Source organism: Bos taurus, chromosome 28 (assembly GCF_002263795.3).
Source record: "Bos taurus isolate L1 Dominette 01449 registration number 42190680 breed Hereford chromosome 28, ARS-UCD2.0, whole genome shotgun sequence".
In the NCBI taxonomy this organism is placed as follows: Eukaryota; Metazoa; Chordata; class Mammalia; order Artiodactyla; family Bovidae; genus Bos; species Bos taurus.
Genome location: NC_037355.1, coordinates 27,836,981 through 27,851,256, shown reverse-complemented (window position 1 = coordinate 27,851,256; position 14,276 = coordinate 27,836,981). Strand labels below are relative to the sequence as shown.

At 53.9% G+C, this 14,276-nt stretch overlaps 1 protein-coding gene across 7 annotated transcripts in view; it reads right to left on the bottom strand.

The window, feature by feature from the left end:
• CDH23 (cadherin related 23) overlaps window positions 1-14,276 on the bottom strand; it is a 460,382-nt gene that overhangs the window by 112,688 nt on the left and 333,418 nt on the right. For all 7 annotated transcript variants that reach the window (XM_059882631.1, XM_059882625.1, XM_059882626.1 and 4 more), the window contains 5 exons: window positions 13,056-13,172; window positions 9,248-9,360; window positions 7,907-8,014; window positions 1,393-1,582; window positions 938-1,083 (listed from right to left, as the gene is read on the bottom strand). In XM_059882631.1, coding sequence (XP_059738614.1) covers window positions 938-1,083; window positions 1,393-1,582; window positions 7,907-8,014; window positions 9,248-9,360; window positions 13,056-13,172 — 674 coding nt within the window. The remainder of the gene's footprint in view (window positions 1-937; window positions 1,084-1,392; window positions 1,583-7,906; window positions 8,015-9,247; window positions 9,361-13,055; window positions 13,173-14,276) is intronic.

Here is a 14,276-nt window from a genome sequence, read left to right as displayed (position 1 = left end):
ACCCCTTGCTATGGGATCCCACTGTCTCTCATGTAGAAACCCTTGTGACAGACACACACGTCATGAGTACATCACTTGCTGTGTATTTCCTGCAGTCCGAGTGCCAGCTTGCTTATACATATGTCTGATTGGATCCCCACAACATGGCCAGCCAGGTACTGTTCTGATCCCCATTTCACGGGCCCAGAGTGGTTAAACAGGGTGCTTCAAGTCACCCAGCACATCAGTGGTAGATTTGGGAAGCCTACTCCAAAGCCCAGCTCTTAACTTCAAGGGCCTTTCAGTGTTTCTAAACAGCCCTATTAGGGCATCATCTCCCCTGAACCTGAACCTTCGCCCCCCCCGCCGAACAGAAGGGTGGTGAAGCGGGAGGCAGAAGGCCCAGGCCCATCTCTTCTCGGCCACAGGGACTTGGGCAAGTCTCTTTATGTCTCCTGAAAAGTGGAGGGATCCCACCCACCATGTGGGGCTGCCTTGGGGCTTACAGGAGAGGGGGCTGCCCACAGAGACAGAATGTCTGGGCTACACTCGTCTGACCTTCTTTGTGTCCTAAAACCACCTACAGAACCACCTACAGGCGTGAAGTGTTGAGAGTCTCGGGCCAGACCATCACAGTCAGGCTCTGAGAAAGCCATTTGGCTTCCCAGAATTCTGTCTCTGCCTCCCTCCCTCTGCCTTTATCCATCTCCTTGGGCGCTTTCCTGCAAGACCCAACTCAAGCCTCTCCTCCTCCAGGGAGCCTTCCATTTCCATCTCTCAGAGCACTGGCTCTCCAAGCCTGGAGTGGATTGTGTCCTGTCTCAGCTGCCCCTCACCCATGCAAAGTGCCCATCGCAACCTGGGCACACACAGCACCCACTGCTCCCTGGCTGGCAGGTTGGTATGAAGTGAGGAGATGACAGAGAGCAGGATCTCAGGCCACGAAAGGGAAACTCACCTGGTAGACAGAGACTCCTGCAGGGGTACCTTCAAGCACCTCAGCCACAAAAGGCAGGTTCTGAAAGGTGGGGTCATTGTCATTGAGGTCCAAGAGGTTCACAAACACGGTGGCACTGCTGGTGGCTTTCAGAGGGGGTGTGCCACCTAGGGGGCCACAGAGAGGAGAGGGGAAGAGGGGTGCAGGAGAAAAAGGGAGAGGGAGAAAGATGACTCAGAGGCCTTCCATCCCAGCGGCCCCTCCAGGAGGCAGCCTGGGCCCTACACCCCCAGCCCCGCTCTGCCTCCTAAGGGTGCTCTGGCGGTCACAACTGGGAGGTGGGTGTCACTCCGCTCTTGATGATGAAGTTACCGCCCTCCTGGGCAGGCCCCGGGATGGCCAGAGGACATGCACTGGGGGAGGTCCCCAGGTCACTGAGGGTCAGGGGCCACAGCCCAGGAGTGAGGGGAACGTACAGTCCGTGACAGAGACGATGATTTTGCGCATCAGCTCCGCCTCGTGGGGGTCGGGATTCTCCCGGTCCAGCATGACGTGGGTGGTGCGGATCTTGCCTGTGCTGCTGTTGAGGCTGTAGAACTTGTTGGGTGGCTGGATGCTATACACCAGGGTGCCGTTCTCCCCCACGTCTGGGTCCACAGCCACCACCTGCCGGGGAGAACTGGCCCTTCAACTGAGCCCAGCCCAAGAAGCTTTCTCTGTGGCCTGCGCTGCCTGCCCCGGTTGTCTGAGCTCCCATGCTGGGCACCCCACTGCCTGGGTACTGGAGGCATTCTGGCTCAGACTCAGGCATTGGGTCTTCCTCCTGGCTTCAGCAGGGGGTGTCTCTAGGGGTTGGGAGGCAGGAGGTTCAGAAGATGAACCACAGTGGGAATTCAGGGCTCCTTGGCTTCTCTACCCACTCAGCTTCGGTCTTAGGTAGTAAGTTCCTTTCCCCACCTAAGCCGCGGTTTCTTAACTGTAACAGCGATACCTAGCACCCACCAGCCTGAAGGGGCTCCCTGAACCTCACAGGCCTTCTCCACCTACTGTGTCAGCAGTCTGAGGAGGAGGGCACCTAGAAGAAAGCCCTCTTTATAGACGAGGCACGAGTCTCCCTAAATCTCCCAGCCAGGAAGTGGCTCTAGATCCCTCTAGCAGGCAACACTGGCGGTGCCCCTCCTTCCAGACAAGTGGGGTTAATGTGTTCATGGGCTCCTGGGGCAGCAGGGAGGCCCTGTAGCCTACGACCATGGAATTCTTCAGGGTGGGGGCTAGGGAGTGCTGTGGAGTCCAAATCCTTGGCTGATCTTTTGAAAGTATCTGAAACTCCAGATTTGGGGATCTGGCTCCTTCATCATTGAACCCTTTCTTCCTTCCTTTGGGGCTTTAGATTGTGAGGACTCTGTGACACCAAGAATGACAGGGCATGGGAAAGGAGCCATGGACAAGCCCCCCGGTTTGAAGAGTGGGTCCTAGTAAATTGGGGCCAGTCATGGGGCTGGGGGGGCTGGGGGACAGAGAGGGGTGACTTTCCCTGGAGCGAGGGATGCCATATCCGAGAAGGGGGAGGTCTTAGGACAGGGGCCCCAGACACCACGGCCCGTTAAACCTTTCAGCCCCACTGTGGTATCCCACTTGTAAGCCCCACTCCATGAAGGGATCAACCTCAATGCTGACCTAGTCCAGGGCAACAAACCCTGTAGCCCATTCTCTCCCAGGTCCCTACGCCCACCGATCTCTGCTCATAGGGAACTCCTCTACCATCATACCTCCCACAGGGGAAAGCAGAGCTCAGAGAGGCCTGGACCAGACTCAGTATCACACAGCACCACCCGTGGAGCTGACCCAGCTGCCACCCTAGAGGCCTCGTAGGGTCCCAGGACAGCAGTGGCACCCACCCGTCAGCTCACCCCAACCCTGTACTGTGGGGTCTACAGCAGCACCCAGGATGGACAAGATCAATGGGGTGTGACTGCAGCCCCAGGGGCTGCATCAGGACGGTGTCATTCTTAACTCCAGGACACTCGGGGATGACAGCCTGGCCTTGTCAGCTCCTTCATCTTACTTGATGTGGGGCCTTTTGTGCTTTGGCAGCAGAATTTGTCCCTCCTCTGGCTTAAACCCCAGACAGAGGCATCTCAGGGGCCATTAGACCAGAACAGACAGATGGATTGTCCTGCCGAGGGCGTCTGTCTGCCCCTAGGCCCCGGGGAGGCAGGGAGAGGGACCAGTGTTGGCTCTGACTCCAAACCATCCAGGTCTTTTTTCACTTCAGAGAGTGGGACATGGTGCTACTCCCACCCCACCTGCTCAGCCCATCTCCTCCCTTCCCAGCCTTGGTGTATCCAGGGGGCAGGGAGGTGGCCTCAGCCTTCCAGGCCTGAGGAGCCCTCACTGTGCTGTGGGCATGGGGCTAAGTTTCCCCAGGCTCTATAATGGGGGCCCAATCACCTCTGTATTGACAACAAGAGCTCTGTCCCCTAGGCTTTCCTGTTATCATTTTGGCCAGGTAGTCAGCCCACTGATAGAGGCGACCAGAAAGCCTTGTGCTTCTACAATGCTTCTCTCAAGGTAGAGGATGGAGATAGCTTTTATTCCCATTTTCTGGATTGGTAAACTGAGGCACAGAGTAGCTGAACCACCCTTTCTAGGACAGGCACACTAGCCTGTTGCTGAGTGTGCTGATACACCTTCTCCTATCCCCGAGTGCTAGAGAAGGGGAATCTTGGGCAGCTGCTTCCAAAGGACCATGGTTGGGGGTGGGTCCCGACTTCTGGCCCTGTGGCCCACTCCTGGGTGGTAGGATGGTGGAGGGGCACAGCAGAAGGGGGTGGGCTGGGACCCCTCCCGTGAGCTCCCTGCTGGGCGATTGTGTAGAATCTCACCACTTTCCCCTCATTTATTTCCCATTTCACGCCCGTCATTTTTCTCCTGGCCTGACGGGGAATAATTCTCTCGCTCTCCCCTCTCCTTTATTTTGCTGGAGGGCTTTGAAAGGCTCTAAATCAATGCCCATCAGCCAGGTCCTTGAAGGAGGCTGCAGGAGCGGGAGGGAGAGTTGGGCCAAAATCTTACTTGCAAACAGAGAACAGCCACTCTGCAAGCTCATGCCCACGCAGGTGCGGCGCACATGGGCACACAGACACGCACCTGGCCAGCTCCCAGTGCAAGGGAACACAGCACACACTCGTCTGCACACCACTCTGAAGAAAGAAAACACTGGAATCACCCTGCACTTCAGGCTTTAGAAGCTGTGCCCAGGGCCCCCTCTAGAGGAGCCCTTGGGAAAGTCCCAGGACACACACCCTCATCTCCCTCTGACAAGGAAGACTTGACCCCACCTGTTGGAGGGGGTGCTAGGTAGGATGCGGAAGAAAGTTGAACAAGTCCATCAACAGCTCTCATTCACAAATACTGAACCCTTATAATGTGCCAGGCCCTGTGCCAGGTGCTGGGACTCAACTGTGAACAAGACAGTTTGATTCCAGCAGGGGAGGCAGCTGATGGAGACAGAAGCTGTCATTTGCTGACCAGTCACTGTGGGCCAGGGTACTTTGTGTATTTGGACTCATTAAATATGACCACAGTCTTATGAAGTGGAGACTTTATCCCCATTTTCTACTTAGGAAGGTTGGAGCACAGAGAGGTTAAGTAACTTGCCCAAGGTCACACAGCTGGTGAGTGGTATGGCTGGGGTTAGAGCCCAGACATTTTGGTAGCAGAAAAGGCTTCTCACTTAATCACTGAGCTACACTGCCTCTTAATAAGCAAGCAACCTAAACACAGATCGTGGAGTCAGCTCTGAAAGAAATGGAGCGTAGAGAGGTGGCATTTTAAGCTGGGACAGAGGGAGGAGAATGAGCCAGCCATGGGAAGAGTCGGGATGTGGGGGACGGGTGGAATAGAGGAAGGAGAGGGCATCCTGTGGGGCTGGAAGAGCTGTGCAGAGGCTCCAAGGCGGGAAGGAATTCAGCAGGCTCAGGAAACTGAAAGTCCTGCGTGTGTTGGAGGTGTGTGGTGGGTGTGCGAAGGCGGGTGGGAGATGAGTCAGAAGATGGGCTAGTTTCTTTTCCATTGAAATATCACCTCCTCCTGATGTCACCTCTGGGTGAGCTGTTCCCTCCTTAAAGACCACTTTTCTCGAACCCCAGCCACAGATCCTACCTCACTCAGGGCCATTATGAGACCTTAGAAGTTCCCAGGGGGCCCCCTAAAGGTCTTACAATATACCCACTTATACACACATACACATATTTCACGGCTATAAAATCTGAAAGAATTTTTATGACTATTCCTTTTGAAATTATTTTACTATAACAAGCTCAATTAATGTATGGGCTTCTTGATTTCTGGCGTCCTGACAAATTATCACATTAAAAAATTCTCCAGAATTCTAGAAAATCAAGCCCACAACTTGTCCTTAAATGCAATGAAATTTTTATACACCTTAAATATTGTAATTTCTAAAGTTGTCACAACATATGTGGCAGATGTTTAATATAACAAGCTTTAATTCTGTCTCTGTTCTTTTTGAAATTCTGAGTAACTTTTTTTATTTTTTTCCAGCTCTCAAACACTACCACGAGTCACGGAAAAGCTGAGGTGCCCCAAACCCGTGGCTGTGGACAGCCGTGTCTACTCAGTACTGAGGGGTGGACTCACATGTCCTTCTCCCCAGAGTTAAAGTGGGGCAGATCTTGTGGGCCAGGTAGGCCCAGTAAGGAAGGACCCTGGCTTTTATACAGGGTGAGATGGGAACCAGGGGTGAGTTTCAGCCTCAGAGTGACACGCAGCTCCCTGAAGGCAGAGAGGAAACTTGCTGCATCCCGAACTCCTGAGCCTGCCAAGTCTGGCATACAGTAGGTGCTCACTGAAGGCTTGTGGGGGTTTCCTGGAGAGTGAGACAGCGCTGGGCAGCAGGCCCCTGGCCCACTGTCCGTACCTGCCCACGGCACGGAGGATGTGAGGAAAGGCTGGAGACCCTTTCCTGGATGTGTGGAGAAGGCTACGGGGGCTGATCTGGGAACGCCTAGAGCCGACAAAGTACACTCCCGGCCCAGCAGACCTACTCTTTGGCCAGCAGGCAGACTCTTTACTAACGGCGCCCCCAAATGCTGCCCCACGCAGCCACTCTCTCCCCTCAGTTTCCTCTGGGAGGGATTTCCCAGACACGTAAAGCCAAGGTAAGAGTTGACCAGACAGGTGTTCAGAGGTGGGCATTCTGCCCCAGCTTTTTGGAGTCTCTGGCTGGGGTTATCCTGGTCTAGAGCCCTAGTGTCCATGAGGTGGCAGCAGAGAGTGCCCATTGGAACTGGGAGTGGTTGCCAAGTCTGGCTTTGAGCTGGAAGGATTCCCCAACCTGGGACTTTGAGAAAACAGATTCCAGATCCTGCACCCTACTGGAATCCCTTAGAGGGGATCCCGCCCGGAGTTGAGAGTCATTCGTATCATTAACATGTAGAAAGGAAGACAGGACAGGTGTGATGGCCAACCCCTCTCCCTCTTTCTCTCTCTGTCCTTCCTTCCAGGTTGACATCTTCCTCCATCGAGACCTGGCAGATCTTGTCACTACTGCCTGTGGTTGATGAGGGTAGGGGTGGGGAGGTTAGGCATCACCAGTCTGAGGCTGCCTGCCCTCAAGGTGGGGCAGCCTTCCTGAAGAACTGGATGTGAAAGTTTACCATCCCTTCTCCCATCCCACCCGAGTTCTCCAGTTTTTCAGGACCTGGGCCACCTGTCAGAGCACCCCTGAGCCAGCGGAGGGGCAGAGGTCAGGTAGTTTCAAAGTCAGCCAGACCCTGGTTTGAGTCCTGACATGATCTCTTACTATCTCATTAGCTCTGTGATCTTCGGCAAGTCCCGCAAACACTAAGTCTCCATTTCCTCCATTGTACAGTGGAAGCAAGGAATCCCCATCCATAAAGATCCCCATAAAGGTGAGAGAATCTGTGAGATGTACCCAGCACAGCAGCTGGCATGTCCCCGGCACTCAACAAATGGGGACTTTCACAGTGGTTCAGTTGGTAAAGAACCTGCCTGCAATGCAGGAGACCCAGGTTCGATCCCTGGGTGAGGAAGATCTCCTGGAGAAGGAAATGGCAACCCACTCCACTATTCTTGCCTGGAGAATCTCATGGACAGAGGAGCTTGGTGGGCTACAGTCCACAGGGTTGCAAAGAGACAGACACGACTGAGTGTCTGAGCATATGATCTGTCAGGATCGTGTCCATCACAGGGCTGGCTGGTGTCTGTGGGGCTGGACACTGGGGCAGGAGGCTCTCTGAATGAGGCCAAATGGGGTACAAGCGTGAGGGGGAAAGAAAGCCTCATAAATGTGAATCCCAGCACATAGACAGTGCGATGCTTTAGTCCAGCTTTCCTCAGCTTCCCCAGGACACTGCTCTCCTTTCTGGACGCCCTGAGGTTTTTTGGTTGTGTCTCTCACGCCCTATCCTGAGCCATATCCCCACACGCAGCACACCTAAGAGCCTGTGCAAACCAGAAAGTCCCTGGGTGAGCTTTGAGCCCCCTGCTGGGGCAGCCCTGGGCTTGCTGATCCAGATTGAAGGCTGCAGTGACAGAAGTGAGGAAGGAGGAAGGTGATGGGGGAAGGGCTGAAGCGTGCGTGATTTGAAGGGGGGTTCCTGTGCCTTGCCAAGTGAGGCTGGGGGCTCTCCCGAGGGGGTGGCCAGAGTCCTGGCGTCCCAGGGTAAGGGTGACCCGGATCTGAACCAGCCCTAGCCCCTCTGGCACTGTCCTTGGGCTGTCACTGCTCCTTTTGACAAAGTCTGGAGCCTGCTGTCTCCAAGCACTGTGTGAGGGCTTTCCCCCAACTCTGGCTATCTTTCACCACGCAAGAGAGCATCCGGAACTCTGCTCCGAGAGCTGCCTCGGAAACAGCTCCACACTGGCTGGCCCACAGGGCTCACGTGGGAGAGGCAGACACTCCTTGAACAGCCACCTGGACGCTCGGCTCCCCCCACCACTTACCGTGGTCACGTCAGAGTCTGGAGGGGTCATCTCCACCAGGTTGATGTAGTAGGGAGCGTCCTTCCAGGTGGGGTGGTTGTCGTTGATGTCCAGGAGGGTGATGTTCACCTATGAAGCCACAAGGGGCACTGTAGGCTGTGTCAGGACAGTGCCCACACTGGGGACTCACTCAGACGCCTATGGGCACCTTGGCACTAATTCCACCAGCTCTACCCACTCTGGGGGCCTCAGGAGAGATCCTGGGCTTTCAAGAACAGGAGGGGGCCTAGACCTTTCGGGGAGCTTAGGTGCTGTCCCATTAGGAGACAGAGGAATGGATGAAATGACCCCTGAAATGGTCCCTGCGACCCGGGATGCATTCTGTCCACCCCGGGTCTTGGCTGAAGGTGACTGACAGGGTGTGGGAGGTTGAGGTGGGACATCTGATAGGATCCACAGAGCTTCATCCCCTTTTGGTCTCAGCTACAAGCCAAGCAATTTCTCTGCTCACCTGCCACCCAGGTAAATTATTTATAGAATTCTGAGTCCTATTAGCAGGGGCCTCTCAGGACTGAATAGAGCACTGGGGATTTTTCTGCCAAGTGGCTGGCCAAGTGACAGCACCCCCAGCCCCTCTGGCTGGGTAAGAATGGGGGCAGCTGCTGTGGATCGGGTGAGGGCTGAGGAGAGAGGGCTCCAGATGGATTGCGAGAGCGCAAAGGAGGATAAGGAGGGGAGTGGCCGGAGGGGCCTGTCAGCTGCTCTTCCTGCCCCACAGCATGAATGTCACACCCCACCCTCCTCTGCAGCGATTGCAGCAAAGACCTCAGTTGGGACCCTCTAAGGGCTCTCCTCTAGCTTCTACTCTCAGAGGCAGGAAGGCCTTGGGTGGGGCTGTGGGCTTCACGGGTCCTACCTGCTCATGGGAGGGAAACCGGGGCATCATTTCTCAGCACGGCAAGGTAGGGGTGGGTGGTGACAGCCCCCAGGAACCCTCAGGGCCCTGCCTCCTGTTCTGAGCTGCTCTTCCTGGCAGTCCTTTCTCCTGTATCTTGGCAGGTGCCACGGCAGGGAGGGAGTTATGGGGCTCATGCCTTCTGCCCAGCTGGTCTTTGGGGGCAGGAGAGAGTATTTGTTCTTCCCAAGCACCCCCATGTCTTTCTTCCCCTAGCTGCGAAGGCCCCAGGGCTGACCTTGGCTGACAACGAAATGGTACCTGCCACCCTCCACGCCCACAAGGCCTCACACTGCTTCGGGACACAAGTGTCCAGGGGCCTAAGTGGTACAAGCTGAAGATGAGCTGGAGCTGGCAGCCTGGCTGGCAAGTGGGGAGCTAGGGGCAGGGGCTGGCTGGATGCTCACAGTGGCGATGCCGGTTTTTTGGTTGTGGCCCACGCCCCCGTCCACGGCCCGGACGATGAGGATGTACTCAGACTTGGTCTCACGGTCAAGCAGGGAGGTGGTGGTAATTTCACCTGCAATAAGAGAAGGGTGCGTGAGAGACGGTTTGGGTGGGCCAGGGAGGGAATGGGGAAGGAGGGAGAGTGCAGTGAGAGAGATGCTTGCAGGATCAAGTGACCTGTGTGAATAGGGGGTGGTGAGACGGTGCTCACAGGGCACAGCAGCCATGACTGGGAACCTGAATCCCAGAGCTGGGCAGTATAACCCCAGGAGGAGGCGGCATTTTCAGATGTGGGAGATCGAGACAGATTATGGGATTAGGGGCTAGAAAACAGGGCAGGAGCGTCACTTGGCTTCAAGCTCAGTCACAAAGTACCTCTCAGTTAGGCTGCAGACATTACCTAACTGGCTTTATCACCTGGAACTAGTTACCTAAATCCCCCGTGCCTCAGTTTCTCCATCTGGTTAAAAAGGAACAATAATAGGGCCCATCTCATAGGGTTGATATGGGATTAATTTGGTTCTAAACTTAGAGAGGCATCTGGCACTGTTTATTCATTTGGTTATAGAAATACAACAACAGGACTGAAACACGCTGAGTGCTTCAGGCATGTTCCAACGCGTGGCTCTTTTGAGACAGCTCAACCTATAGTGGGTTGAGATTTAATATTAATAGCTATAAAATAGTTTCCTTAATTACCTTGTAACAATGCTTTGGATTTTTTAGTGTATAAACATGTTATTTTAGTAAATATAAACATTTAAAATAGACCATAATCTTTGTTGGGTCAGAAGGATCCCCCAGAGAAGGAAACAGCAACCCACTCCAGTATTCTTGCCTGGGAAATCCCATGGACAGAGGAGCCTGGTGGGCTACAGTCCATGGGGTCGCAAAAGAGTCAGACACGACTGAGTGATTAAACCACCACCACATAATCTTTGTCGGTCTGTTTTTGGCTTTTCTCTGTGTTTTGGTGTAACTAAGATATGGAAGTCGTTTGGTAGTGGTGTTACAGTAAATGCTTGACAGCTGGATCCCCAAAGGGAAAAAAAGGGCATTTGCTGATTTCCCTGGTTATAAATATTCCCACCAGGGCCCATTTGAAGCTACCCACTCGGTAGCACTGAACTTGGAGTTGGGAAGAGATGTACATAACTCACGAGCAGGTTCTCACCAGCAGGCAGGAGGCAGCTCAAGCCAGCTTCAGTGCGGTCTGGCAACCGGCCACCTATCGTCTCACAAGGGCCACTGGACAGAGCCGGCGCTCTGAGGACAGTGAAGTCCAGGTGTGACTTCTGATGACTGTTCTTTCCAGGAGCTTAGCCTGGGAAAGTTAGTTAATTTCTTCGAGCCTCAGTTTTTCATCTAAAACAGATTAGTATGCTTTCAAATCAGAGCTTTGTGAGGATTAAATAACTATAGGTGAAGTTTCCAACGTTCAGAAAATGCTCGTTTCTTTCCAAGGGACTGTGAGGGCCCTCCAAGCGCAAGGACTGGGTGCCATCCCCGTCGGTTGAGCTGTGTGACCTGGGGCAGGTTACTTAGTTTCTCTGTGCTTGGTTTATTCTACCATAATGTAAGGGAGCTGGGCCAGTGGCCCCTAGGACTCTTCCACTCCCGTATTTCCCCTTCCTGCCATGATAAGGAAGCTGGGGTTGGGGGCCGGGGCTCTGAAGGTGCTAAGGTCAGGAACAAAAGCCTGGCAATCGTCTGCCTGCCAAGCCACACTCCGTGCTGGGGTGGTGTCAAGTAATTGGCAGGGCGAGGAAGAAATTAATCTCTAAAAAGTTTTAAACATGAACTTGTCGGCATGATAGATGGCTCCTCCTGTCTGGGAAATTAGGTCCAATTAAGGCCACCTTTGAGGAGTGGGCCTGGCTAATTTGACCAAGGCGCTCAGAGGAAAACGCTTACACCTTTGGAGCTGAAGGAGCCGTGTTAAGGCAGCAAGAAAATGTCCAAGTCATTATTAAAGGCCCCAGGGTAGAGATGGAGTCCCTGACTGGGGAGGCAGGGTAGGTGCTGAAAGGTCAGTGTGCCCGCCACTGTATCTGGGGGCGGCACACAGCTCTACATGGCTTTAGAGAACAGAGCGCTGAGAGTTTGGGCTCTGGAGTCAGAAGTTCAGGCTCTGTGAATCCTGAGTCCAGTGATTTAACCTCTCTGCCTCAATTTCCTTGTAAGGAAAACAGGGATGACGTGAAGGTAAGACCTACCTCAGAGTGGTGGTGATGTTGGTCAGAGACTTAGAACAGTGCTGAGTGCCTGCTTAATGACATTACTCTGAGCTCCCCAGAAACATGGACTTCCTGAGGGTGGAGGCTCCTGAGAGGTCAGAGGGATGCGCCGGCTTTGTCAGAGGCGGAACAGGAGGCGCAAGCTGGCCCTGGACGTGTTAAGTCTTTGTACACCAGCCATCTGCTCCCCGAGCTTCCAGGAAAGTGGGGTGAAAGAGACTGAAGGCAGACTTGGAGCACGGAGGCACAGATAACAGGAAGACTAGATGCCCTGCTGGGCCACTGACCACCCATGGCAAGGATGGCCAGTGTCCATCAAAGATTCCTGTTCCCTTCCCAGGCCAGAATGATTGCTGGAGAGGAGCTGCCAGGCCAGGGACTATGATGTTCCCCAAGCCTTCCTTGCATTTGGCAGGGCCATTGCCTGGCTCTGGCCAATGGGATGTGGGCACAAGTGATGTCTGTTACCTCCAGGTCTGACCCATAAACATCTCCTTGCACAATGTCCCACATTCCCTCTTCCCTTCTGCAGTGACCCTGGAGCGACAACATGGAAGGAGTCTGGGTCCCTGAATCACCATGTGGAAGACTCTCCACCAAACACAGCACTGGATTGCTGTGTGAGTTAGAAGTTCTATTGTGTTAAGCCACCGAGGTTTCATGGTTGGCCTGTTCAGCATCTACAAGTTCCCTTACCTAATACAAAGGAGAACTTGGAAGTGGGGAGCCTTGCACATTCACTGAGCTGACTTAGAGCCCCGTGAGGGTGAGGCCATGTCTATTCCATTCCCTTTCCCCAGCACCCAGCGCCGCACCTGGTGGAGAGCAGGCCCCCACTGACAGCTGAGCAAAGGTATGAATGAATGTCCAGAGGCCTCTCATTCCTTTCCAGCTTCTGACTTAGAAGTCTGGGGTATCTTGCTGCTTTTTTATGCCCTGCTTTCCTCCCGGCCTCAAGGAGGACAGAAAGCTGGAGGGAGGCATATGGAGAAATGAAGAAGAAAGGAGAGTTATACGGACTGAGCAGGGAGCTGAGGATGGGGGCCCCAGGGTGAAAAGACCAAGAAAATAATGCTAACAACCTAACATAGTCAGTACTTACTGCGTGCCAGGGACAACTCCAAGTTCTCTATAATGACTCCTGTTTTCACACAACAGCCCTAGTATGTATATCCTCTGTCGGTGGGGAAACTGAGGCACATTTCATGTTAGGAAGAGACATTGAGAATGAGGTCAGCCACTGAGACACTTAGGCTTGAAGAAAGGTGTCCTTGAAGAGCAGTGGTTTAGCCAGATAATTGTGAAATGGAACATATTTAAACCATGACTCTTCACCACCAGAAAGACATTCTTTGGTGAATGAATTCACATTGTGATCTTTTTTTTTTTTTAATATCAGTAATCTCACTCGGATATTTTAGGAATAAGGCCAAGTGCTCCAAGCTGGTGTGCTCAGGAGATTCTGGCCCAGAGGACGGTCCCCAGGCTGGGTATGGAGCATCAGCTGAACGTGCAGAGGATCAGGGCTCACCTGAGCGGGCATTGATCCGGAACTGGGAAGAGCCCTCCAAGGAGTAGATGATGGACTCCTGGCCGTATTCCCGGGAGCGGTCCAGGTCTGTGGCATTCAGGAACAGCACTGTGGCTCCTTCCGGGAGACAAAAGGAGTGGGGTCTGCTCACCCTGGGCTCATAGCCCCAGGCTCTGGGAGCAGGACAGGGCACAGGAAGTGGAGGAGACCTCAGAGGGTAAGAGGCCTGCCCCAGGGGCCATCTAGGGATGAGAGTGGGCTCCACCACCTGCTCCTGTGGCCCAGATTCCTGGACTGTGTGGGAACAAGGCTCCATGGGAGGGAGTGGAGCCTGGGAGGGGTCAGGCCCACCCCCTTCCTCCCGCAACTCAGTCCTGGTCCAGCCCCAGAGCACACCATGCCCCACCCCATCCTTCCCTGACTGGCCCCCGCAATAAATGAGCTCAGAATGGCCAGCTCTGACTTTGACTCAAAAAGAAATGAAGCTCCATATTAAATTATTCTACATTTATTGTATTCAATTTTGGTCTTATTTTATCTTGCTCACAAGGAGAATTTGTAAAGGGTTTTTATTTTCTCTTTACTGCTCAGTTAAGGCCCTCACTTTCATCTCTGTGAAACCCTGGGTCAGGGGTTCAGCCTTTCCAGCAGCCTGTCCAGACTCTGAGGGCAGTCTTTCCTACAGCCATGCCCCCCAGGGCTTCCGGATCCCTCCTTCCAGTTCTGGCAGGGTGGTGAGAAGGGTCGGTGTGTGGCCTTCTAGAGTCACCATGCCCTGGCTGGAATCTGGTGGGACCTCTGGCAAATGCCTTACTTTGTCTTAGCCTTAGCTTCTTCCTCTGTAAAATGGGTATAACTATAAAGCCTGAATTGTGGGGTGGCTGGTGAGGATCCTGCGGGATAAAACAGGTAAGACACAGGTCCGACCCATGTCAGACCACGGTATCTATCATGCCGGTGAATCAACAGTTCCTGGGGGGTGTGAGGGCCAGGCAGCGGCTGTGGACAGTCAGGTCTTTCTGGGTTCCTCTGGGGAGCCATGGGGCCTCTGATCTGACTCCTAGTCCTGTCCTGACAGGAGGACAGGCACCTTTGCCCTGATACACTCCTTTATCCCGGCACACTCAACGTGGAAGAGGATTAAGTGCAGGATGAAGGCCTCTCCTTGTCAGTCTCTAGGGACAGAGGGGAGTGCAAGGGGCTGCTTCAGTAGTGGTGTTC